The following is a 24,063-nucleotide window of genomic DNA, read 5'->3' as shown; positions in this document are numbered from 1 at the left end:
GTGTTCAACTTTTTATGTTCTTCAATAATTCATTTGCAACATCTGGAAGTGTTTTTATGCCAGTAGCAAATCTTCAGTTACTGAAGTATAAGTTTAAAGACATTAAAGCCTTGGTTTTTTGTTCTTCATGGTCACTTAGGAAAGTGTTGTATTTTCCCTGTAAACTGTGAAATACCCTTGTATGATTTCCCTAGTAGGCTGTTGGTTTATGTAAAACACCTGAGTTTCCACTGGTACTTCAGACTTTATTCTAACTAGGAGTTACAGCACAGTGTGGTGTGTAATTAATTCAGTAGCTTTTTTTATAGACTTTTCTAGCAAATGGCTTTTTTTTGATTCCTGAAAACTGATCTGGATTTTCGCATCTGCTGGAGATACATATACATATATTTTTAGTTTCTTGTGAAAAATATAATTAAATATTAGCAATCTTTTAATATATTATTCTAGCCAGATTATAGTATATATATATATTTTATTAGTTAGGTATAGTTGTTTAGCATTCTTTACCTGAAAACAGAAATTTTTATTTTACTGTTCCAGTGAATGAACTAATTCAGATGAAAGCCATGTGGGATCAGGAATTGTAGGAAGTTTGGTTTGTTTTCAGAAGGACTGTGAAAACATACTTGGTTAGTGTCCACACACAGATAAGAGAGCCAGAATGGGCTCTGGAGCAGTCACTTGGGTTCTGTGTCTTTTGTTCTTTTTCTGTGATGTGAGTGGAAGTACATCCATCATATGACAGGAGCTCACTATTTTATTATGATGCTGACGTGATTAAAAATACCTGTATCTTGAATGTGTTGTGTCAGAGGAGGTGAAGGGGTTTTGAGTTAGGAGATGACAAGGAACAGATGATTTATAAATAAGCTCTTAAGAATCTATATGGTTCGTGACTTTCTCCCTGCCTGTGTTCGAGGTATTGGGGGAAGAGGGCATTCAGGAAATGTCTCTGGTAGTGGATTGTTTCTATGTACTCAGTATCCCTCATGTGTGTGATACATTGCACATATGCTTAGAGATACATCTGACTTTTCCTTGTGGGAAATGTGCAGTAGATACAAGGCCTTGGTTTTGTATTTAAATGCTTTCCTAATGCCAATCTTCTCCCAACACTTCTTGAAGATGCCTGCTGCCTGTGAGTCAGTGCTTGAGGATATTGAAGACATCGTGTCAGCAGAGGATTTGAAGCCACACGATCGGCAGTTTGTGAGAAGGAATGTGTTTCCCAAAGTGCGAAAACGCAACTCCCAGAAGAACACTCAGACAGATGATGAGCCCCCAAGTGACAGGTAAAGTCTTACACTGACCCTGTGCTGGTGCTTTTCTTGTGTCTCCCATGCACTTGTCAGATTTTAAAAATAAGGTGGAAGTTTGTGTTATATCTTAATGTGAAATCTGTGTACAAGATAAAAATGAGTAAAATAGTCCGCATAGAATGTAGAGAGAATAAATAATAAATCCTAAGCAAATTCCTTTTCCTAGACAGATTTTCTGTGGAAATCAGTTACTGCTGAGATGTTGATGAATGGAATAATCAGACTGGAAAAATGGTTTCTGTTACGCTTTTATGTGTAAAGGATTTCTGAAAAATTGTCTGTTTAATCTTAATTACCTAAATATAATCTGAGCTCTTCAAAATGCAGTTCTGGAGTAGCCTTTTGACTTGTGAAATGAGTAATAGGAACAAAATCCTGAGAGGTGCAAAAGGGTTGGGGTTGGAAGGTCATCTTTTCCAAACCCACTGCTTGAGCATTGCCACAAAAAAGCAGTTGGCAGGTCTCTGACCAGGTAGTTTTTGAATATCTCCAGGAGATGGAGATTCTGCAGTCTCCCTGAGTAACCTGTGCCAGTTCTTGGTCATTCTTAGAGTGAAAAAGGTGCTAAGAGGGAACCTCCGATGTTTCAGTTTATGCCTGTTGCCTCTGGTCCTGTCACTGGGCACCACTGAAAAAAATCCTGGCTGTGCCTTCTTTGCACTCTCCCTTCAGGTATTTATATACTTTGATGAGATCATCCTGAGCCTTCTCCAGGCAGAGCAGTCCGATCCTGCTTCTGTTACGAGGCGTGTTCCAGTGCCTTCATGATCTTTATGGCCCTTTGATGGACTGTCTCCAGTACGTCCCTGTATCTATTGTGGGTGCATCCTGTCAGGGCCCAGGGACTTGTGTATGCTCAGTGTGCTGAACTGTGTATTCTCTGACCCAGTCTCCTTTCATGAAGGGTACATCAGCCTTGCTTCAGTTTTTAAATCCGTTTTCTGCATCCTGGGGTGTGCAAAGGCTGTACTTCTTGTGTGTACATCCTGCAAGTGACATGGTAAAATTTCTTTTGAACTCAATGTTTTATTTCAGTGGAAATAGTATGCAGTAAGCATGAAATGCCTCTTTATGTTTTTCCTACTTGTGATTTCCATAAGAACAGAATCAACTTTCTGCTGCAGTGGAATTGATTAGAGTATAGGTCAGCTCAGTTATTGATTATAGTTTCTACTGCAGGTCTGAGATCTATGTTTGGTTTTTTTTGTTTTTTTTTTTTTTCCAAACATTAGTTTCAAGTTGGTGCATAAAATTTCCCTAGATTATAAGAATGAAAATAAATTGTGTATGGAAATTTAATTTCCTGTGGAGAAAAAAATTCTGGGTTTTCACTGATGTTGAAAAGAGATTTTATAAGCATAACAATGCATTTTTATCTGCATGCCCCTAAAGGTGCATTGGCCCCAGTCTGCCAGGAATGTATGGACAGCTGAGCTGGTGCTCTGTAGATACTTCACACCAGTAGTTCATGCCCTAAAGCGTTCAGGTACTATATATTCTCTAGCAGGCTGTGTTTTAGTGTTTTGTACCCAAGAAAGCACATTGAACATGTGTTGTTTAGACAGCAGGAAGTCTAAATATCCTGTGTTTGCAGTTAATGATCATTAATGTTCCATCAACAAATTTCTATTTTTAGCTAGGGGAAGTGTCTGTTAAAAAAGAAGCGTAGAGGGGGGAGGGGGAGGAAAAAAAAAGCTGTAGGCAGGGCACAGTATTGTGTTCCAGGATGTGTGGTGTTCTTGTACTGGCATCTTTAGCTCATTGGCAGTTATCCCAGGAATTTCAATGAGAGCTTCTTACAGAACTTTTTGTTGGTTTTTGGAGCCTTGTACGTGCTAGCTCCAGACTGCATGTCTGCCATGCTGCTTCTGTAGCCCGGAAAGGTTGGGATGGGGGCTTTCCGCTGTTCGTGTGGCTGGTGGCCATCAAGTTAATTTATAGAGCTGGCTTGTGTGGAGGGAACTGCAGTCAATGCATGCTGTAATATCAAAAGGTTGCAGTTTGTTTGCTGGTGGCCTAATTTCAGTGCTGTCACTTGAAGGTTCCTTGTTACGTGGTACAATAATTTTGAGAACTTCGCGGAGTTTAAGTTTGGGATTTTTTTTTTTTTCTGTTTGTGTGTTTTGTTGGAGTTTTTGTTGTTGCGATAACATAACTGCAATGTACTGATTCTGTTGTTATCCTACAGCTCCTGCACCTTCTCCATGCTGAAACTCTCTTCTATCTCTTTTCTTACTAGTTGTGGTGGATTGACTCTACCACAAGGGAGAGAACTGGAAGAGTAAAAGTGAGAAAACTTGTGGGTTGAGATGAAGACAGATAAAATGAAGGAAGGAAGGAGCAGGGAAAAACCCAAGTGATGCAAAAGCAGCCATTTGCCACCTCCCACAAGAAGACTGGTACCCAGCCAGTCTCAGAACAGTGGTTATTTTGGAAAGGCCGAACCCACAGCTTTTATTGCTGAACATGATGTCATCTGGAATGAATTATCCTGTTGGTCAGCTATTCTGCTCATGTTCCTCCCAACCTGTTGTCCATCTGCAGCCTGCTTGTGGTGGGATGGAGCACAGTGGGAAACAAGCAAGCACTGTTCAATGACAGCTGAAACCACCAGTGTGTTAACACTGTTACAGTCACAAACACAAAACACGGCCCTACAGTGGTTTTTGTTACTCTATCTCATCAAGGCCTAATACCCATTACACTAAAATCACATAATTACTGTTTTTCTTCAGCTGTTTTGGAGTTGTTACTACTTGCATTGCTTATTTTATGTTTGAAGAATTACAATTCATTTAGTCAGTTCAGTGGGCTTAACAGGGAAGCTTGTTCGTCATTTAACTGGCATTTCTCATTTGTTTTTACTTGACAGCATTATTCCTGGTGTTCAGAAAATCTGGATTCGTACATGGGGATGTTCTCACAATAATTCAGATGGTGAATACATGGCTGGACAGCTGGCTGCATATGGATACAAAATTACAGGTAACAGTATGAGTGAGCCCTGTAATTCAGTTTTTCTGGGGTGAATGTTCAGAGCTGTCAAGCTGTCAGCAAATGTTTTCAGTCTTAATTATGCTTTTAAAAATCCACTTCTGATCCCTTTCTGATCTGAAGGTGAGGAGGTAAAGTGTTTTCCTGGCATTAAGCAGAATGATTACAGAATGAGTGCTTTCAGAATGGTTAGATTTTCTTGACAGGGCAGACATCAGATAGATGCAATTCAGTGTCTTTTTTCACATTTTACTTGCTAAACTGAGTTGAAAAGTTTTCGTAAGAGTGGATGGGAAATCCATTAATTCTTGGTGTTTATTTGTGATTGGTGGAACCCAAGGGAAAGAGGGAGAGAGGCAGTGTTTTCACTTGGTGATGTGTGTGTTTGCATTGGAGCAGAGGTGCTCTACTCCAGGTAAACATTCTTTCAGGAGGGATGATCAGTATGATGGAGGTGGGATAGTACAGGATTGTACCTCATAGGTTTCAAAGAGCTGAGAACACTATTTCTCTTTTCCTTCCAAGTATTTTAAAATCTCTCCATCATCTTGTTGTGCCTCCCCAAGCCTAAAAATACGTCCAAACTTGTGCTTATGCTGACCACATTTCATCTCCTTAATGCAAAATATGCTGACAAAAAAGTTGAAAAGTTGGATTTATACCATGTTTCAATATACAAGTAATATCTGAATATTTTTGTATAGCTTTTGACTAGTCAAAATAGAAACTTAAATTTTATTAATTAATTCAAGTTCAGGTGTGTATTGCACCTAAACTTGTAAACTGAAAGACCACAAAGTTGTCTCTCCTGACATTTTTCTAAAAACAATACTGATTTCACAGAATGACTTCCTGATTTTCACATGAATGTGTGATGATACTGTTGAACAGTTGCATCTTATTTTTCTTTATTGCTGCTGATCTTTCTTATGTAGAAATAAGACACTAAATTATTTAAGTGCTGAACTACTTTGGGGAACCCATGTGATGATTAAATTAGTAGTACAACTCTGGAGTAGAGGTATGCTCTTTCCACAGACAAGTTGAGTACTGGTCCAAAACCCCTTATTTGTGGCAGCTGTTTGTATAAGATTACAAATATGTTCTCCTTATGGCTTTCTTAAATTTAATTCCTCTTTACCTTTGTTGTTCTAATGCATATTATTCCAGAAGCTGCTTTTGGCTTGTCAAGATTCAGATGACTGTTCTGTGCTTCTGGAATTTTGCCAGGAGAGATGTAGGGAAGATGGGAGTGCAGTGAAGGAAGGATCTAAGGAAGGATCTATGTTAAATTTTCGATAACTTTTTTTTTTTTTGAAAATTAACTTTTTATGACATTAGAATAGAATGAAGTCTACATCTAGAATCTGAAACTGAGAATTAAAAACCTAATAAAAGTTGCAGTTGCTGGGAGAGGAGTCTCAGAGTAATTTTGGTAGTTGTATGTGACACTGACTACTACTTTCTAGTCATTATTAAATCTAAGTCTTGATTTAGTTTATGTTAGTGTGTGTACATACATTAAATGGAACAAGCAAAAAAGCCTCAATTCTAGGTGATAGGCAGAAATTACGCAGTGTAGTTTCTTCTTTTGAAATTAAGTAATTCTTGTCAGTCTGTTCTTAAGAAGGCATGTTTGGCTTTTTTTACATTTAGTCATCTGAGAAGTTGAGATAGGATATCAAATAGGGATTTAATCTTTTTGTCCTGTACAGTGAAGCAGCTACTCAGTAACTGTTGCTTAAATGATCCAAATGTAAAACATTTCTTGTAATTAAACTGAATATTGTTTACGGTATGCAAAATTAAGAAGAAAATGTTTTGTAAGAGGTATTTTGTAAATCAGTCTCTGTGTTGCTAGAATTTGTTAGTTTTATGTAAAACTGTTACAGTCTTGGGGAAAAGATAGAAATACTCACTGAGATGAAAGATTGTGTGTTGTCACAGTGTCTTGGACAGCTATTACTTAAAAGTGTTTGGATTAACCTATTTCATACATGTTCCTAAGCTTTTGACACAACACTTTGTGAAAAGATGCTGGAATGAAGTTCTGGCTTTAGAAAATAAGATGTGAGCTTTTCTTGCAGTTTTTGCTCCATTATGAAGGAGTCAAGCACTGTTTCTACTGCCTTCTGTCTAATTACAAGATCGGAAAAAAATATAGAAGGAAGAAAAGCAGTGTCAGACAGACTCTTGTTGCTACCTGGAAGTTGTAACAATGCAACCTGCCTCATAGTTGACTTATCTGAAACTGAACATGGATATAATGTCCTCCTTGCTTTTCATGTTTTTCAAAAATGTTCTTTCTGTACAAGCACCCTTTGTTGCTTCCAGGAGTGTCTATATCCAAAGGTGAAAACTGAGGGCTGTACTTTTCACAGCAAAGATTGCCTCTGTCTGGCGAGAGACCAGAGTGTCAATCAGCAATATACAGATACTGCAATAACAGCAATGATGATTAAAGTCAGGGACTGCATCAGCTTAAAAATAGGCAAAGGGAAGCCAGCAGAAGAGCTGAACCTATTTTTATATCTGCTTTTACAGTGTGAAGGTGGGCAGCATTCTGAACAAATCTTGCATACCATCCTGTGGGAACACAAAGCTCCTTTATAAGCCTGAGCCACACAGAAATGTGTGGACCAGCTGCTGTCAATGTAGGGCTGTACCATGGGTAGTTGTTCATATTCTGAAAATGGTGTAGCTGATGGTGGCTTTACTGGTTCTAAAACTGGTTTTGGTTTCTTGGCAGCATGCCTTGCTGTATAGTTTAGACATGCCTGCAGACCTGCTGGAGTGCTCCCTGTGAGATACGCCCTGGAGGAAGAAACTCTCATGGTGCAGACTGCCTGTAATGCCTGCTGTGAAAAACAGGAAGTGGGCGAGCTGGGAGCTTTCAAATATTGTGAGCAAGATTTTTGTTTGGAAGGGACTTAAGTATGTTTGCCATGTAGCTCGCTTTCTCTGAAAAATGGAACTGCACATGTGTAGTCAGACACAGAATGTTTTGACTTCTCAAGTGGGCAGTTCTATTCACGTATGTTGACATCTGTATGTTTCTAGTTCTGTGGAATTAATGGGTTTTGGCCCAGCTTTGAATGCATTTTGGTAGACCCAAGACATTAAGTATGCTTGTTATTTCATACAGGTTGCTTCTGGCTCAGGGCTGTTCAGGTGCAAAGCATTCCCTCCTCAGCCATTGTAAAACATGCTGGGGGTAAGAAAGGCATTGCTAGTAACTTAGAAATATCAGAAAAACGAGCACTAACTTTTTCTTTCATGGAGACAAAGCAAAAATTGCTATTAAACATTCAGTGAAGCTAAACCAGTCACAGTTTATCTGCACTACATTTTCATAGATTTTAGAAATAAATGCTAGTACAGAACATACTCCTCATCTAGCATGGGATTCTACAAACAAGAATTGTTTCTGCTAAGTCAGTGGACTTAGCTTTGATGAAGCACTTAGCAAGCGGGTTATTTTATAGACCTTTAGCTTTACTTGTGCAGTTTTACACTAATCTGAAATTAGTTCAGGCATCCTATTCACTGTCTTAGAGATTTCTTCTGTAAGTGTGTTGGATGCAAAGTTGCTGGCTGTGTAGAGTTCACTCCATTATTGTCTTTAGTTGGCAGGACTTGTATCAGTGAGACTTGCCAATTCTTACTGTTTATAGTCCAAGTTATATGTCTTACACCTCTGTAACTCCCTGTGCAGAGAATTTATGTATTTCTCTAAGGCAAATATCAAATAATATTTTGAAATCCTGTTAAAGAAATTATCTGGGGTTTTTTGCCTCTTCTACTTGTTAATTTTCTAAACATTTGTCAGTTTTGCTTACCAGTGGATATAACTGAGGTATCATTAAGACTCTCCATCTGCTTAAACAACATGTTTGAGTAGAAGAAAGAAGGAAGAAGACAAGGAAGAAAGAATGATCTCCTTAAGACCTCATGTTAAAAGAAGACAGGTGTAAAAGGAAAGAGTCTGCTGTTGAAAAGCAGATGAGGTGCTGCAATCTAAAATGGACTTCAGCGTTCAATGGCATTGTCTCGTGTTCATTGTGTTGCATAAGCCATGCTTGTGTAGATTTTGGCCATCCCCATGCAGATGCAGCAAAGCATGCTGAGGTATGAATTTTATTCATCCAAGTGCAAAATAAAGAAAATTACTAAGACTGTACAGGTATTGATTCCTGGCTTGTGAATCACTTCAGTATCTGGTCCTTTGTTTCAAGTGTTGTCTTCTTAAAAGTACTTTTGTACTACACAATAAAATTTTAATACTAGATTTTGATTTATTTTATTGTTTTAAAGTAGAGATCTCTTTAATAGGTTACTGTATTATTAAAATAAGCTCTCTGCAGCTTGCATAGTGGTTGATGAAGTATTTTGACTAAGATCTCTGCTGGTTTCCAGTGTATGCTTTTAGTTGCTCAGAATCAGCAGTTGGTCTTTCCATTTTTTGCTCTCCACCCTGCTGATAATGCTCATCTGTTCCTTCATAAGTATCATGTGAAATTGTAGTGACTACTGTGTAATTTTTGGGGTGAGCCATCCTCATTGTGAGGTATTTTTAGTATTCTTTATTAAGCTAAAAGACAAATCTTTATTAGCTGCTCATGAAGTGCCTTATTAGTCAGAGAATTCAAGGTTAGTCCTTGCGTTTGGATTTGTACTTTTCAAATGGTTGTGAGTGCAGTTCCAATTTAGAAAGAAAAAATAATTTGCAATCCTTTCTTGAGGGGCAGGGTATGCATGGTGTGTGCTTAAATATGCAAAATACCCCATGCTACTTTTCTGTTGATGAGAAGTGTTTCTGTTTTCTCTACAACACTGCAGTCATGAAACTGTCTCTGAAGCAGCTGAGTAATGAAGAGGAGTGAACAGAGATGTAAATTCTGGTGTTTTGTACCCTCACTGAAGAATTCTCCCATTGTCTATAACTTGCAGAGTCACAGCCCTGTATGATTTTTGTGTTGCTTGATAACCTTACCGGCATACCTGTTCTGCCACCGATTTTTCTTTCAGATTCAAGCTGACTCTTATTTCTGGATGTAAAAGCTTTTGGATGTTGATACTAAGTGAGGCAGTAAAGTAACATTTCTGTACCTGTTATCTTTACAGTTCCAGCAATGCGTATTCCTGCTGTTAGAAGATCAGAGTTGCTGCTTGCCATAAGTTTGTTTTGTGTGCTGATTCTTGATGCTCAGGCTTGAAAAGTGTGCTCTGACATGCAGTTAGTATGGGAATACTTGGGATGTGGGTGTGAAGGTTTTCTTCTTTTTAAAATCTAAAACTTTTATGGTGAGATGTTTAAGAGGATGAGGATAGAGGGTGAAATGGGACATGGTGGGGAAAAAAACAGGTGAGGCTCATGGGATGTAGCAGATGGGGTTGCACAACTGTAGGTGATCAAGATTTCACAGTTCTTTAGAAGGACTAGATATTCCCAGAGCATCCAGTGTCCTATAAGCCAGTGAGGGACAATGAATCTGGATGTTGTTGGGATGGTTTCTTGCAGTATAGAGTTCATACAGCATCATGCTGTGACTCATGTGCAGCACTGCATGTTCCCTAAGTCTGTAAACTAACGTATAATTGTGGTTTTGGCAACTGAGTATTACTGCTCCAGTGTTCCCTGTAAAACTTCCTAACCCATGTGTGGCTAGACTTCTGTTACTTATCACTTCTGACTTGTAGCACAGTGCAAGATATATGACCTCTTTGTGGTGGGTTTTTCCTACCTCAGCTTCCTCAGGATCAACTTCTTATTCCTGTTGGGCAACTTTCTGTTAAGTGGGGAGTCCAGCTTTGAGGATGTTGTCTCTGTTACAGAATAGAACTCTGAGTTCTCAAACTGGGTAACGTGTCCCCTGTTTATGGGGGAACTAGATAAGAACTAGAGTCTGTTTTCTTCTCATAGTGGCATCACTGCCATTAGTGCTTGATGTGAAAAAATGTGTACTGTCCTTATCCTCTTTAAAATTGTGTATTCATCTGTGAGTGGCTTTTTTGTTTGTTTTTGTTTTTTTTTCTCTTTCAGTGTTTTTATTTCACAATCATAGGGCAGGCAACTGAAAGTTGGGAGCACACTGAAGAACCTCATAAATCCTACGGGCACATTATCTTCAGAGACACTTGTAGAGAGCTCAGATAGGCAAATTTAAGCATGCACGACATGTTTAGGGTTACTTCTAGTGACAGGGCATTGGCTCCATGCTCTGGTGGTTGTGCAATGGAGTTTAGTTCTGGCAATGCTGAACTTAATGTTATCCAGAAGAATGAATTTGAAAAGGATTGAACCGTGAAAGGTAAATTTCAACTCCTGGTAGCATCCATCCTCCTATGTGGAACATGTCCCTGTAGTAGATAGTTAAGCAATTAGCAAATGAAGCATAAATAGCAGTGATGAAGTGAGTTCAGCATACACACCCAGATGACGGGGTGCTTTATAGGGTGTTCTACAGAGACATTAGTTTCACATGTCTCATGGTTCTTCATGCTTAAGGAAAATTTATAGTAGATTTATAAAAGCTAATGGGAGAACAGACCATTTTTTAATAACCTGAAGAGATTTCTTTGACGATGTAGCCTCAAAGGTAGGAGCAGGATTTTATTTTGATCAGGAACATTTGTAGGAGCATTTGAAAAAGATGTGCTTGTTACCCTGGAGGACTGGGGAATAGTGATGGAGGGTTAATGTTCACTGCAGGCTCTTGCTTCAGTTTGACTACAGTTTGTTTGCTAGAAAGGATGAAGTTTAGCTGCCAATGAGGACAGAGTTCTCTGAACTTGCCAGGGTTGCAGCTTTGCATTAAGATGCTTTTAATATATTTGGGAATGTTTTTTTGTTAGTTGCAGTGTGGATACCTCCGTATGAGAATTACTCTTAAGTTACTCTGGGGGCAAGGCAAGCCTGGCCAAGTTGCTTTCTAGCTTGTTAGTTTTAAGAATTTTGAATGTAGCACAACTCAGACTGTTCTGTGTCTCCAAATACAGAACGTTAATCTGTGTTGTTCTCCCTGTTTTAGGCCTGAGGGCATACTAAGAGAAAAGACCTGCTGTGTGATTATGGAGGCTGTCTGGGGACAGTAGAAATGCACTAAAATAGATAATAGACACAAATTGGTTTTGGTGCTTTTCCTCGTTGATGGGAGCAAATAAAGAAAGACGGGGGAATAAAAAAGAGAGAGAGAAAGAAAAGGACTTTCAGACTGGGTGTAATTTCTTTTCCTTCTTCAGGGCTGGGTTTGGTTATGTTCATGTAAGCCTGGTAGGTGATTCCGTGGCTCTCAGGTGTTAAAACAGATCCTGTCGCTGAGTGAACAAATAATGAAATGTAGCAATTTTTTGTCTCTCAATTCCCATCCCTGGAGTGTGCCTGCTACTGTCTTAGCTCATCTGTGCTTTTAGTTTATGCCTTTTTTTTTAATAAGTGATACAGCTCTGTGTCTCCCCAGGCCTGCTTGGCTGTATGAGTGAGTTTGGACACTACCCTTCTGGTTTCCTTCTCATAGAATGTTTATACAGTGATCAGGCACACACACACACAGTTGGGATAAGGTAATGTATGAAATAGTTGAGGCTTTTTTCAGCTGGAGAAGGTTTGAGAGGTGGGGCTGGGCCGGAGCCTTGGCGGGAGCAGTCGAGAGGGGGCAGCAGTGCCCAAGGAGTGCCGCGCTGCGCCGCGCCGGCCGGGAGGGCTCCGGGCCCGGCCAGCCCTGCTGAGCTCGGAACACCGAATGGATGGAGGCGCCTGGAGCCTTAGGCACCTGGGAAATACAGCCATGTGCATGGGAATAAACGTGCTCTGGGCCCGGCCAGCCCTGCTGGGCTCGGAACACCGAATGGATGGAGGCGCCTGGAGCCTTAGGCTCCTGGGAAATACAGCCATGTGCATGGGAATAAACCTGCTTTGGTTTACGTTACTTGGTGCCGTTCTGGTCTTATGCCAGTGTAGTTGGCAACTTTGCTGTTGATTGTGAAGGTCTGTTTTGTACTTCTGTTTTGTCTCGAGAGTTACCACTTTTTAACTTCAGTTATGTTTTGTGTTGGACTCAGTTTCCCTTCTAGAGAGTCTCTGTTAAGGAGATGAGATTCATAAGGTGTAATTGCCTAAATGCACCTTTTTGAAGAACTATTCTGTTTGGAAGCAATTTCTGCTTTATGTTTGCTGATCTGGGTAGGCTGGGTTACTTTTATCTTTGAAGCATTATTTGAGAGTTTGCTTATAATGATCAACCTACTATTTTCTTTGAAGAAAGAGTAAATTAAAATTAAACCATTTTTTAATCTGTCTTACTGTATTTCGCCGAGACACTAAAAACTACTCTAAGGACTACTGAACAAACACTACTTGTTGAAATGCATAACTACATCATAAATAAAACTGTGAGTGTAAAGGCAGATGATTTTCAGGTTGGACATCAATATTTAATTGTTTGGGTGCCTAACAGCTTGTTAGGGCTAGTATTTGGTAACTGTTGTCACGACTGTGGTGCTATCCTAAGTTTCCAAAGCTAGCTTTTTCATTTGTTCAGGCAAATTCTAAACAGTCTACAGGATATGATTTAATTTGGTTTTGTGAGGGAAAATGATACCTGCTGTGAATTAACATCCTAAGTTGACTGTGGGTAAGACCTAGCTGTGTACTTGGCTTCTGTATTCCATGTTCTTAACTTAAGGTTTGTGGAAGTAGTTTGTTCATGTTGACTGCATATCATTTTCTTGAGCTTATCTTCAGGAACCTCTGAGTTGTATAATTTTCTTACTTTTGCCATCTAAATATTTTAAATTTAGTTTTGTAAAATCTTTTATTGTGAAAGATGTTTGAAATAGTGGAGACAAACAAGTTGTCAAAGGACAGTCTGTCCCTTGCACCTCTGGGGGCAGTAGAGCTGTGCCCCAGGAGGCCTTTAATTCAGCAGGGAAGGAGCTCTGTGATAGTGAAATAACATTGTGCTACCGTCTGAAGCAAAGCTGAAGCAGGCTCTCGTGTGACCTGTATCCTCTTCATGGTGTTCATGGAATAACCATTCAGTCCTGCTCTTTTCTGGCATTGCTGTAATGCCAAAGCATTTGAAGCTGATAAGCCTGATTTGAAACCAAATGAGTTATGCACAGGCTCATAATATTTCACAGCAACTGAGTAATTACTTGGTCTCAGCAATACTGGAGAGATGGTGAGCTGTCTCACCCTGAGAGAAGTGGTAAGGCTGCTCTGCATGTCAGGATGTGCAGAGAAAATACTTTATTGCATCTTAAAACTATGTGTTAGAATATTTTATGTTGTCATAACCTATTTCTGCTGTTCATATGAAACTTCAGCCTCGTCCTGTCCAGTTTTTGTGATTTTTGTGCTATTTTCAACCACTTGGCAAAAGTGGGATAGCTGTTGTGGCCAAGCAGCACCCATGGGGAGCTTAAGCTGACTGAGCTGGTGCAGTCTTTCCAACACTCATGCTTAGCCAGGGCATGATGGACCTACAGCAATGCACATCTATCAATCTTGAATTCACTGCTGTGAATCCTGTGGCTTTTGTGTGCTACCAGTTGGAGTTAGCAGATTAAATGTTGGGGCTGAGGACCCGGCTATTTAAGCAGAAGACATTAGCTTTTGTCTTGTCTCAAATCCCTGGCTTTGGAATTTGCTTGCAGAAAGAAGTTAAGCAGAAACTTTGTCGTGGATAACTATAAATAGACTTGGAGTTAATTGTGCCAAAACTGAATTGCTGTTGACTGGTACAAGACACTGGTGTATAGAGAAGTGATTTTTTTGGCTTGTGATTTAATAGAAGACAGAAGACTTGAACTGCAGATTTTATTAGGCATTTTGGACCCTCAGCTTTTGTTGGCTGGGTTTTAAGGGTAAAAGTGTGCTCGTTTGTAATTGAGTCCCTAACTGATAGTTGACTTTAGAGATTCTGTTGTTTATTCATGGGTTGCCACTTTTCTGCTTGTCTTTATCATGATTTGAAAAATTCACTTCCCAGTGGAAATGCTAATTTTCCTTTGTGAGTGTAAAGATGTAGACCATCAGATGATGGTAAATCTGAGCATCCAGTAGTTATTTAACTAGAAGCTTGAGTCTCATAATTGGTAGTGATGGAAGGAGAATATCAAGTGAATATGGTTTGGAAGTCTTACTAGAAAACAAAAAAATTAAGTTCAGTTGTAGGACAGTCACCTTTATATATTTGCTGATGGTTCCAGATATTCTTTGTAACACTAGAGTACAATAAGAAAAGCACTACCAGAATTTTCTTTACAGGAGAAAAATCTTATTGTTTAAGTTTTTTTTTTTTTCTTTACCTTGATTTTTCGTAAAACCCCAAACTCCAGGAAAGTAATGAGAGGAAGGAAATTTTCTTCACAAACTCTTGCCACGACACTTGTGTCTTTTTGTTAAAAATGGCTTGTTGGAAAACTTGCATATTCAGAATTGTCTTTGAGTCTGTTTATGATTTTCCAAATAAAAACACAGCAGAGCAAGAAAAAGAGTGTCTTCTTCTGTAAGTGACTGCCAGTTCTTTTACAGGTGCAGCTTTTCAGTGTTGTCAGTGGCTCCTCTCTTTACTGAGGCAGAATTACATTTAAATGGAGGGGACTGTGAACTTTGCCTCTACTCTTTGGTGGCTTGAGGAGGAATTGACATAGTTTTTGATCAGCACCTCAGTCTGATGCTGCTCACCTGCTGCAGGCAGCCCAGCTGCCAGGTGCAGGAAGAGGGGTTTAGTTCTGGGGTGTAAACTGATGCAGAGGAGGACTGGGAGAGGAATTTTAAGTGGAACTGTTTTCCCTCACCACCTGCAGGATGTAAGTTTGTGTTCATGGCTGACAGAGCCTCCTCTTAGACTGCTGCATTCTGTTGAAGATCATAGGCCAAAAGGCACCTGGCAAGGTGAGCTCCCCTTCCCAGGGTTGGGCCATTCAGCAGCTTTTGTTTTAGCTGGGTGTTGTAAACCTGCAGTGATGGAGAATTCATAACCCCTTTTGGATGATTAACTGCCTTTCTGGTTGAAAAGTGTTTCTGGGTGTGTGACCTATACCTTTTAGCACAGTTAAGCCTTTAGCTGCCTGTATGTTTCTTAGTGGGTATGGAGAACATCTGATTCTTTTCTTCTGCATTGCAGCCTTTCACATATTTGAATGCTGTTATGCCTTCTCTCTATAGGCATCTTGTGTTTAGGCTAAGTAGACCTAGTTCCTAAAAGCTTCTCTCATAGGTCATCTTCTCTAGAACTCTGACCTTTCTTGTTCCATTCCCCTGGACATTATCCAGTTTATTTATTTGCATCAATCTTCAAGTAGATTAGTATGTTTATCTAGCATGTACAATTTTGATAGATGTGGAGGAGGGAGGGTTTATGTTGCCTTATTCAAAATACAGTTTATGAAACCTTCCAATTCAGGTCCCAGGACAGCTGAAACCTTAATCAGGCTCTGTTAGAGAATAACTCTGTCATAATTGACTTAATGTTTTTTTTTTGATATAAGATGAGAAATACTGAAATCCACTTCCATAGAGAAATACTTAGAGGAAATAGTTTTTGAATGAAACTGTTGAAGATGGGGAAGTTGATGTCTTGGTGCTAGCTTGTCAACTATCCTTGTCAGAATAGCTTGCTTCTCTGCTTTGGTTTTTTAATGTGTCTGAAGTGAATGCTGCTAATTTACAGAGAGTCACAGTGGGTTTTTTTTAAGGCTTTGCTTTCACAGCTCATTTAGGGCCACCACTGTTGTTCATAATAACTGTTCTTAGTAATACTAACTCTGAATTGCTAAGTAAAGGATTGTCATCACACTTCTGTTATTTGCTTTTACTTTTTCCCCACTGTGGTTTCAAAATACACTGTCACCTTTTGGTGGTTTTTTTGGGCCATTTTAGTGTAAAATCGTATTAGTTGCTTGGTTTGATTCAGTGCAAATCTTTGTGTCTATGCATATGCATTGAGACATTGAGAAAGAAAGAAGGCAGAGCATTACCTGCACTGAGTGGGGAAGATATGGCTTACAAGAGATGGCTTGTCTTTCATTTAGCACTAAGGCTTCCTTGTGCTGAGTTAAATTATGTGCTTGTGAAATCAGAGCTTTAGACTTGGAATGCTTTGTTTTAGTGTTTTGTGCCATGATAGATTTCTGCAAGTATTTTGTGCAACTTGATCTTGTAAAGAATCCATCTTGATGCCATTTGTTGGGGCCTTAAAAGATCCTCCCCCCACCCAGTACGTTAGAAACCCTGAATTTATTGGTGTGTGTAACTTGAGGTGTTTCAACAGTTTTTAGTCATGACAAGCAGAGAAATCTTGGCCACTTAAAATAAGTGAAGGTAACACGTTGGAGAAACATTAGATCAGAGTCTGATGTCAGACTTGCAATAAGAACTGCGCAGGACTACATTACAGCAAGAGTTCTATTAATGCTTACTTAGCTTTTTCAGATCATTTTTAGAAAGATTTTTGCAGAAGTAATAAGCTATCAAAGATGTTTTTAACACCTTCTCCCTTTTGGGAGGCCAAAGTTTGGTCAATAGGAAGAGAATTGCAGCAGTTGGTGTAGATTCGGTTTGTAAAGCTTCAGCTTTAGGTTTGTTTATAGCAATTGTACGGGTCACTTCCCTGGATTCTTTTAATTTCTTTAAATGAGTGAGGATTTTACAAACTTTGATTTCTGAAAGTGTCAAACTCGGTGTCACAGTAACTGCCGTACTGTGAGTCACTGCTAGATGGCGCTGTGTGACCGCGCTGGCACCGAAATGGGTGCCAAAACCTCTTCTGGAGAACCGTTTAAATTAACATTTAGGTTAAAAATGCCATTTTGTTGAATTTTATTTTCAATTTAGTCACTTAATTGATCCCACTACAAATGATCTCCTGGCTCAGGGCCTTGCTTTGCATTGCTTGAAAAGATTCAAAATTCAGAGGAAACCGTAGCAAGTGAGGTAAAATTTTCATTCGTTTCCCACAGAAATTATTAATAATGCAGGAGCATTGCATACATTAGGCTTGTGTAAATATCCTAGAAGATTATTCCGAAAAAATGAGATCCGCTGTCATTTCCAATATGGTCGCAAAGGAAATGAAGCAGTGATTAGTGTAAAAGTCTTTTGAGATTAGAGGGATTTGTATGATTTTTATTAATTGATCATCGTCCATGTATGGTCATGCTAGTTTATTAACTCTTTATTTATTTTTTTTTAGCTGGGAAAGTTTAAAATAATTTGAACTTTTTTTCTGTCCTAAAATTGGACTTTTGGTTTCAGAGTGTGCTATATAATTGTAAACAAATAGTTGTTCATTCATGGAAAAGATCATATCCAAATAAAGATTTCTGGGTGTGGTACTAAGTCGCTTGCAACGTGATGCAGCCAGGGTTTTGTGTGTCCAATCAGGATGGGGTGAGGTTTTTTCATAATGCTCAGCGTTAGCAAGAGGTTTTCACTGTGCGGGAGGTACAATGTGCTAAGCAGTCCGTTTCCTTTACTGTCATGCTTAAAAACATTTTAGAAATTTTGGCAAGGCAGATTTTCATGGGGCTCAGGTACGTACACCAGGAAAGTTTGAATCTCTTAAAGATGTGAATTCTTCCAGCAAAAGAAGAAAGTTTGCTTCAGCTGCAGCTTGTTATATGTATCATTAAAAAAACCCCAACCAAACTCCAAAGGGTCTGTGAAGTGCAAAAGTGGCATTTATGTTACCAGACTGCATGTTTTCTGTGTGCATGTGTGAATTTTTTTCCATTGTTAAGTGTGTTTTACTTGGTTTTTTTGTGAAGGGGGGAACAGATAAAGTTGGTGAATGCTGTAGTTGTTTCTTACAGTGATGATTACATTGATTTATTTGTTAGAGTATATTCTTCATTTACATCCTGAGATCTTGCTGGTTGCTGTCTTGGATCACACCTCTACAGGTGTATCAGTGATTATTTGCATTGTGTGTATACAACATTTCTAGTTTGACTCACCTTTGTGGCACTAATTGAAATCAGTTGATAAATTTGTACTTGAAGTGCCAGGTGTGCTACCTGGCACATACTAAAGAGCAAATGTGGTATTTGGCATAACACTTTAGGTTAAAAAAAAAAAGAAAAATATTAGCAGAACAACTTATCTTATAGGAAGATTCTAAAGAAATACTGAGCAGCAAAAAGTATTTTGCTTCTCTTTAGCAGCAAAAGCTTTATTACAACAATATTTTTCACAGTTTTTGGGGAGGATAGCTCATTTGTATTGAAGAAGTGGACTTAGGAATACTGTATACCACAATGAAATGAAAAGTAGTTTCTAGCCCTATATAACTCAAGACATTGAAGTCATGATGATCTGGATTGGTTTGCAGTATGTGGTTGGATGGCAAAAGTTAGGTGTTTGTGTCTGTAAACCGTGGGACACCAAAGAAGATCTCTTGTCTTAGGTGAAAGTTTCCTCAGTTTAGAAATCAAAGCATAACTCTAGGAAATATATCCATAGTGCTGATCCCTGATGATGATGCAGTGCTTCTGAGGTAGTTCAGTCTAAAATGTGTAAGAATTAGTTTAACATAATTCTTTTTCTTATTTTGCAGGTTTTCACAGCTTTTGGTTTGAAGCAGTAAGGCAGCTTCTAGGATGAATTAATAACATGTAGTTGATTCAAGTTGAGATCTTTCCCCCTGTATCTCAGTTAATTTGGTTCTGCAGGAAAATAATATTTTGTATGAACTGATTTATAGGTTCTTACTTCTCTGCAAGAGCTACCCGTTAAGGACTATTATTTATTTTTCTTTCTAGAGATCAGCGCCCAAATTGTGATTCAAGAAGGTAATTGAAGGGGTCTGCATTTTTCAAACAGGTGGACACACAAAAAAGAAAAATTAATGCAAACTGTAAACATTTTTCTAAATTTTGGTATATCTACAAAGGAAGAAAATTTGAAAATCCCTCTGGACTAGGGTTGGATTTGTTGTTTTTTTGAGACCTAGGATACAAAAATGCCTGCTAATCAGTCTCTTGCCCTTGCAAAACCTTGTTTTAAGCTTCCATAGCTGTATTTTTTTCATTTTCATTAATACAGTCCAGTTTTTTATAAAAGCAATTCTACTCCCCTTAACATGTTCGTCAGGTACCAGGAACTAAATCAAGAATAACTTTGATGTGTGGAAAGTGTGGAACCAGTTAATGTCTTGCTAACATCAAGGAGTGTGTGACTTGTGAAACAAACTGTGTGGTACTTGATACCGAGTTGTACCCAGTTACTTTAGACACATTCCAGGATTGAAAACACATGTGCCATCTATGTTGCAAACCATATCCTCAAGAAACAAGATTCCTAAAATGAAGGATTTAAAGCCTGATGAATGAGGTGGATTTAAGACATGTTTTAAATGGAACTGCTCGTATGACTTTCTGTATGCTAAAACATGTATTTTTTAACTTCTACAGAGTCTGCTGATTTTTAGCATTGATTTCTGTAGCATTGTTTCACAAATGTTTTAATAGTTACACCTTGAAAATAGAGTAGTGTCTTCGAAAATGTCAGTCTGGAATAAACAATGAAAAGACTTCTTTGTCAAAAGCCTCCAAGCAAAAAACTGTTGAAATGGGACTTTCTATCCTTGTTTAAATATATGTTTTAGCTGCTGCATTAAAGTGATCATAAACAAAGGACTATCTTGGGAATGCTCAAATATCTATCAAATTAGGTGTTCAAAAATTGTTGTTACCATACATCCCATAATTAAGTTTCTAAGTTAGGTCCGGTTAGCTAAGTGAAAATATACTTGCTTTCCTGAAGCACCCCCTGGAGGTAAGGAATTCAAGTGTGTTGGCTTTTTTCCTTTCATTGTAGGGGGAGTTCTGGTCCTAACTCAGGCAAGACACTTAAGAGAGATGCATAGCTTGAAATGGTATGAATACCCAGTTATTAATACAGTAAGACCAAGTATTTTGTTTTAACCTTATCTTCTCTTAAATTACGTAAATCCTTTCAATGTTTAGTCAGCCTTACAGTTCTGCAGAGTTTTTGTGTGTAGAGGTAAGCATGTGAAGTGTGTTAATAAGTTACCATGAAAGTAATGTGGTCAGGCTGACAATACAATTTCAAGTTCAGTTCAACTTTCAAGTTTTTTATTTCTTGTTAGTTGATATTTTATTATTTGGTGGGCTCAAGATCTTGTGTTTTAAGTTCAGAGCTTCAACAACATACTTAGTTAGCCATGAATAAGTTGATAAAAATGATCCTTGTTCCAGTTCTGCTTTGGCAAAAGTAATTGCTATGCCTTTCTGATGTGCCTTATGTGATAATTTTATTTGTGGATTCATACATCATCATTAAAACAGAGAAGCAGGTACACAGTTCCTTGACACATCCTGTAAACAGCTGCAGATCTGTCTGTGCATCTGACAATGGACAGGATCTGCTTATTGGGCTGTCTTGCCACCTTCTCTTAAAATGCTCTTTCTGTCTGAAAAGAAACAGATTCAGTCCAGTTCTGTATGTATACCCTGTGTTTATACACTGAGCACTCTCCTATAAGCTAAAAGAAGCAAAACAGAAGGTGGAGGAACCACTTGCTGCAATGACACCAGTCTAACATTCTATGATGGAGCTGTGAACATGTTTGTCTGGCAAACCAGTACTGTGTTCTGCTGAATTCTATCTGTGATTTCAAAATTCACACATGATTTCTTTTTGTGTCTGTGAAAAGAATAAGACTATTAAAGTTTTTCCCTAATATGATGTGTTAAATATTCTTAGTATGTCCTTGTATGTTAGGGGTTACATGATGTCTTTGTTATGTAAATAAATAGTCAAATTGAAATGTGGTGTTTTGTAACCAAAGTTCAATGCAACATTAGTAAGTAACTAATATATAGATTTTCTTGCTGTTTGGCAATGGATGTTTCTCACTAGGAGCCAAAATTGTTTTAAATAGAAGGGTATGATAAGATTCTGTTTACTAGGAGAAAGAAGCAGGTCAAATATACTTTTATATGTTTTTAGCTTTGCACTAGACATACTACCATTATAAGTATCTGGGCTGGTTGGGTTCAAAGGAAGTATAATGGAGAGTTCCACACATGAGAAGATCAAGATGCTCTACCCAGGGAAGGAAAATGCTCCTTTATTTCTGCTTACACTTGCAAAGACCCATTTCTCTGAGTGCTGAAAACTTCACAGGCATCTAACGATGAACAACTGTTGTAGAAGAAGTTTAAGCTTGTGTCATTGTTGTTTATAATATTTGAATTTATAGATCTAAAGTGGCACCTGGATAACAGATAACATCCAATATTGTTTGACTGGCACATGCAATTCAAACCTGAACTACTTCCACACTGGAGTCTCATAAAATACAGTAAATTGTGTGGGATACAACATTATTTGAATTTGTCCTTGGCTACAATTTGCATCAGTTTGATCTTATTGCTAGTAAAGAGATGGAGGTGTAAGGGTGTATGCTATGGGTGATTTTCAAGAGAGAAGGGATTAGGCCACACTTTAAGTTTCACTTCATGGGGCATCAGTATGAGTGCAGAGAAACAAGTAGTTTCTCAAAGAAAGAGAGAATACTTTTTGGAATTGTCATCATCTTGATGCTTCCTGTGAAAAGTTTAGTCCGTCTATGGGAATGGTAATTAAAGAGTGGTTTTGCTATCAGTAATAGAATAGTTCTTTATCCTTAGTTGCTTTCAAATCTGAAGAAGAAAAAGGACCTATTTGTCTTCTGAGTTAGAAGACTGATATCAGTCTTTTTGTGGAAGTTATTTAATGCAATTATCAGTTACACTTGAGGAACAAACTTTGGTTTACACGTTCCATTTCAGGGTTTTTGGTATCTCCTTATCCAGCTCATTTGCTGTGGTTGCCATAAAATTCTAAGTACTTGCATTTAGCCTGGTGGTCATACCATCACCTCATTCAGCAGCAGAAGTGAGGTACAAGGAGTGAGTGGGCTGTGGGTGTTGTGTGGAGTTAGTGCTCTCTATTGTTTATATGAAGCACTGTAACTGAAGAATTTGGTACACTGTCAAATGTCAGGATATTTCTGGCCTTCAGTATAGCATACGTTGATTACAAACCAAAAACCTCACCCTGAAAGTGTAATGTAAAAATATTAAGTTAGAAAAAGACAAACCCCAAACAGATAGATATTTACCCTAAAATTGTGACTTAATAATTTATTTACTAGGCTGAGATTGCCTTGACTTTGTTTACACTGTTCTCAGATGTATCACTTATGAACGGCAATAATTTTATTAAGGGATTGGCCAGAGACAAATATCTAATAGGGAATGAGCTTTGTTTATCACGTTTTCATTGCTTTGATATCTAAATGTGAGATTATTTTGAAGAACTGTTTTGGTACCTTTCTTAGTATCTTAAATGGGTGCTGAAATCTTTATTGGGCTGCCTTGAAAAATCTACTGGTAGGTTGAAAAAGTAGAAATGGTTCAGAAAGGTGGTTTATGTGAGGGGGCATTCATATGTTTTGGGGGAAGGTGCTCTAAGTCTTTCAGCTGCAGTGATGTTTCTGTATGGGTGCTATTCAGAGTAGATAGCCCATTGTGAACTTTTTAATATAGATTTTAATTAGAGTGCTGTTCCTACCACCTGCTGAAGTAGAGCTGGAATGTCTGCTGACCTGAAATGAATGCACGTGTTCAGTATTAATACTGCATGTCTGGATCCAGACAGCAATCTTTCATTTTGACATGCACATAGTCAAAGTAAATTAATGTTTAAAATCTGAATACTTGAAGTTCAGCCAGAGTGCATTCATAATTATCTTCAGGCAAATTTAAATGGAAATGTGTATGCTATTTTTATTCTTTATTTACAGTATGTACAGGTAAAATTTGTGATAATGCTATATAAGTTAATTATGTTAACTTGTTTTTTTTCCTATTTGTGAAAGTATTTGTTAACAGATTTTAAAACATTTCAGTGACAGCATTGAAGTTCTGCATGGTTCAGTGTGCGCTATGTGTGTTTTTGTCATGTATCTTGAAAAATTGATCCCATTTGTTTTCTAGTTGTGTATATACATGCAATTAGTCTTAGAAATTGTAAAATTGTTTCAGGAAGGTCTAAATTGTTGCAGATTTTTTTGTCAGCAAAATTCTATCTCAGAAGAAACATTCTCTAGTAAACAGCATTGTGGCCTTTCAGAGATTTGATTGTGACCACAGCATCCCCTTCCTTATCATGTGTATTCTTAAACCTCCCAGAAGAAGGTAAATAGTCTAAGTGCTGCAATTCGTTCTATCCCTGATCACACTACAGCAAAATTATTTTAACTCATATATTTAAAAGAGGGCTGCAGCTCTGACAACACAAACATTGTGACGCTAATTTTTGTTTGATTGTAAGTCAAGTAAAGTTCAAGCACTTAAGTGCTTCTCAGTCAGCACAAAACTTTACAATGTTGCAAAACTGAGGTTCAGGCCTGTGTCTGCAGAAATGAAAATTATTGGCAAGAAAGCTGATCAATGTACTGGTGCATCAATTGCTTTTTACAGTAACATGACAGCAGGAAATCTTTCCAGTAGTTCTTTTCTTTTAATTTGTTAAAAATTAATAAATAACGCTGATGATTACTGGAGGTCATGTTCAAAGACTGGAAGACTAAAAGGCCTATTGGTACATTATCTACTTTACTTCTGTTGAGACTATAATGAACATAAGTCCAAAGCTGTTACCTGTGGAGTGTTCAGCTCTAAGTAGTTCAGAGAAACAGTGTTTTAAAATCTGAAGCCTATAAACAACATA

The 24,063-nt window shown here is 38.2% G+C and overlaps 1 protein-coding gene across 2 annotated transcripts in view; it reads left to right on the top strand.

The window, feature by feature from the left end:
- Nucleotides 1–24,063, top strand: part of CDKAL1 (CDKAL1 threonylcarbamoyladenosine tRNA methylthiotransferase) — a 378,544-nt gene that overhangs the window by 2,350 nt on the left and 352,131 nt on the right. For both annotated transcript variants that reach the window (XM_077180180.1, XM_054642274.2), the window contains exons 3-4: nt 1,129–1,295; nt 4,195–4,307. In XM_077180180.1, the coding sequence (XP_077036295.1) occupies nt 1,129–1,295; nt 4,195–4,307 (280 nt within the window). The remainder of the gene's footprint in view (nt 1–1,128; nt 1,296–4,194; nt 4,308–24,063) is intronic.

Source organism: Agelaius phoeniceus, chromosome 1 (assembly GCF_051311805.1).
Source record: "Agelaius phoeniceus isolate bAgePho1 chromosome 1, bAgePho1.hap1, whole genome shotgun sequence".
Lineage (NCBI taxonomy): Eukaryota > Metazoa > Chordata > Aves > Passeriformes > Icteridae > Agelaius > Agelaius phoeniceus.
This window is presented reverse-complemented; position numbering and strand designations above follow the sequence as displayed.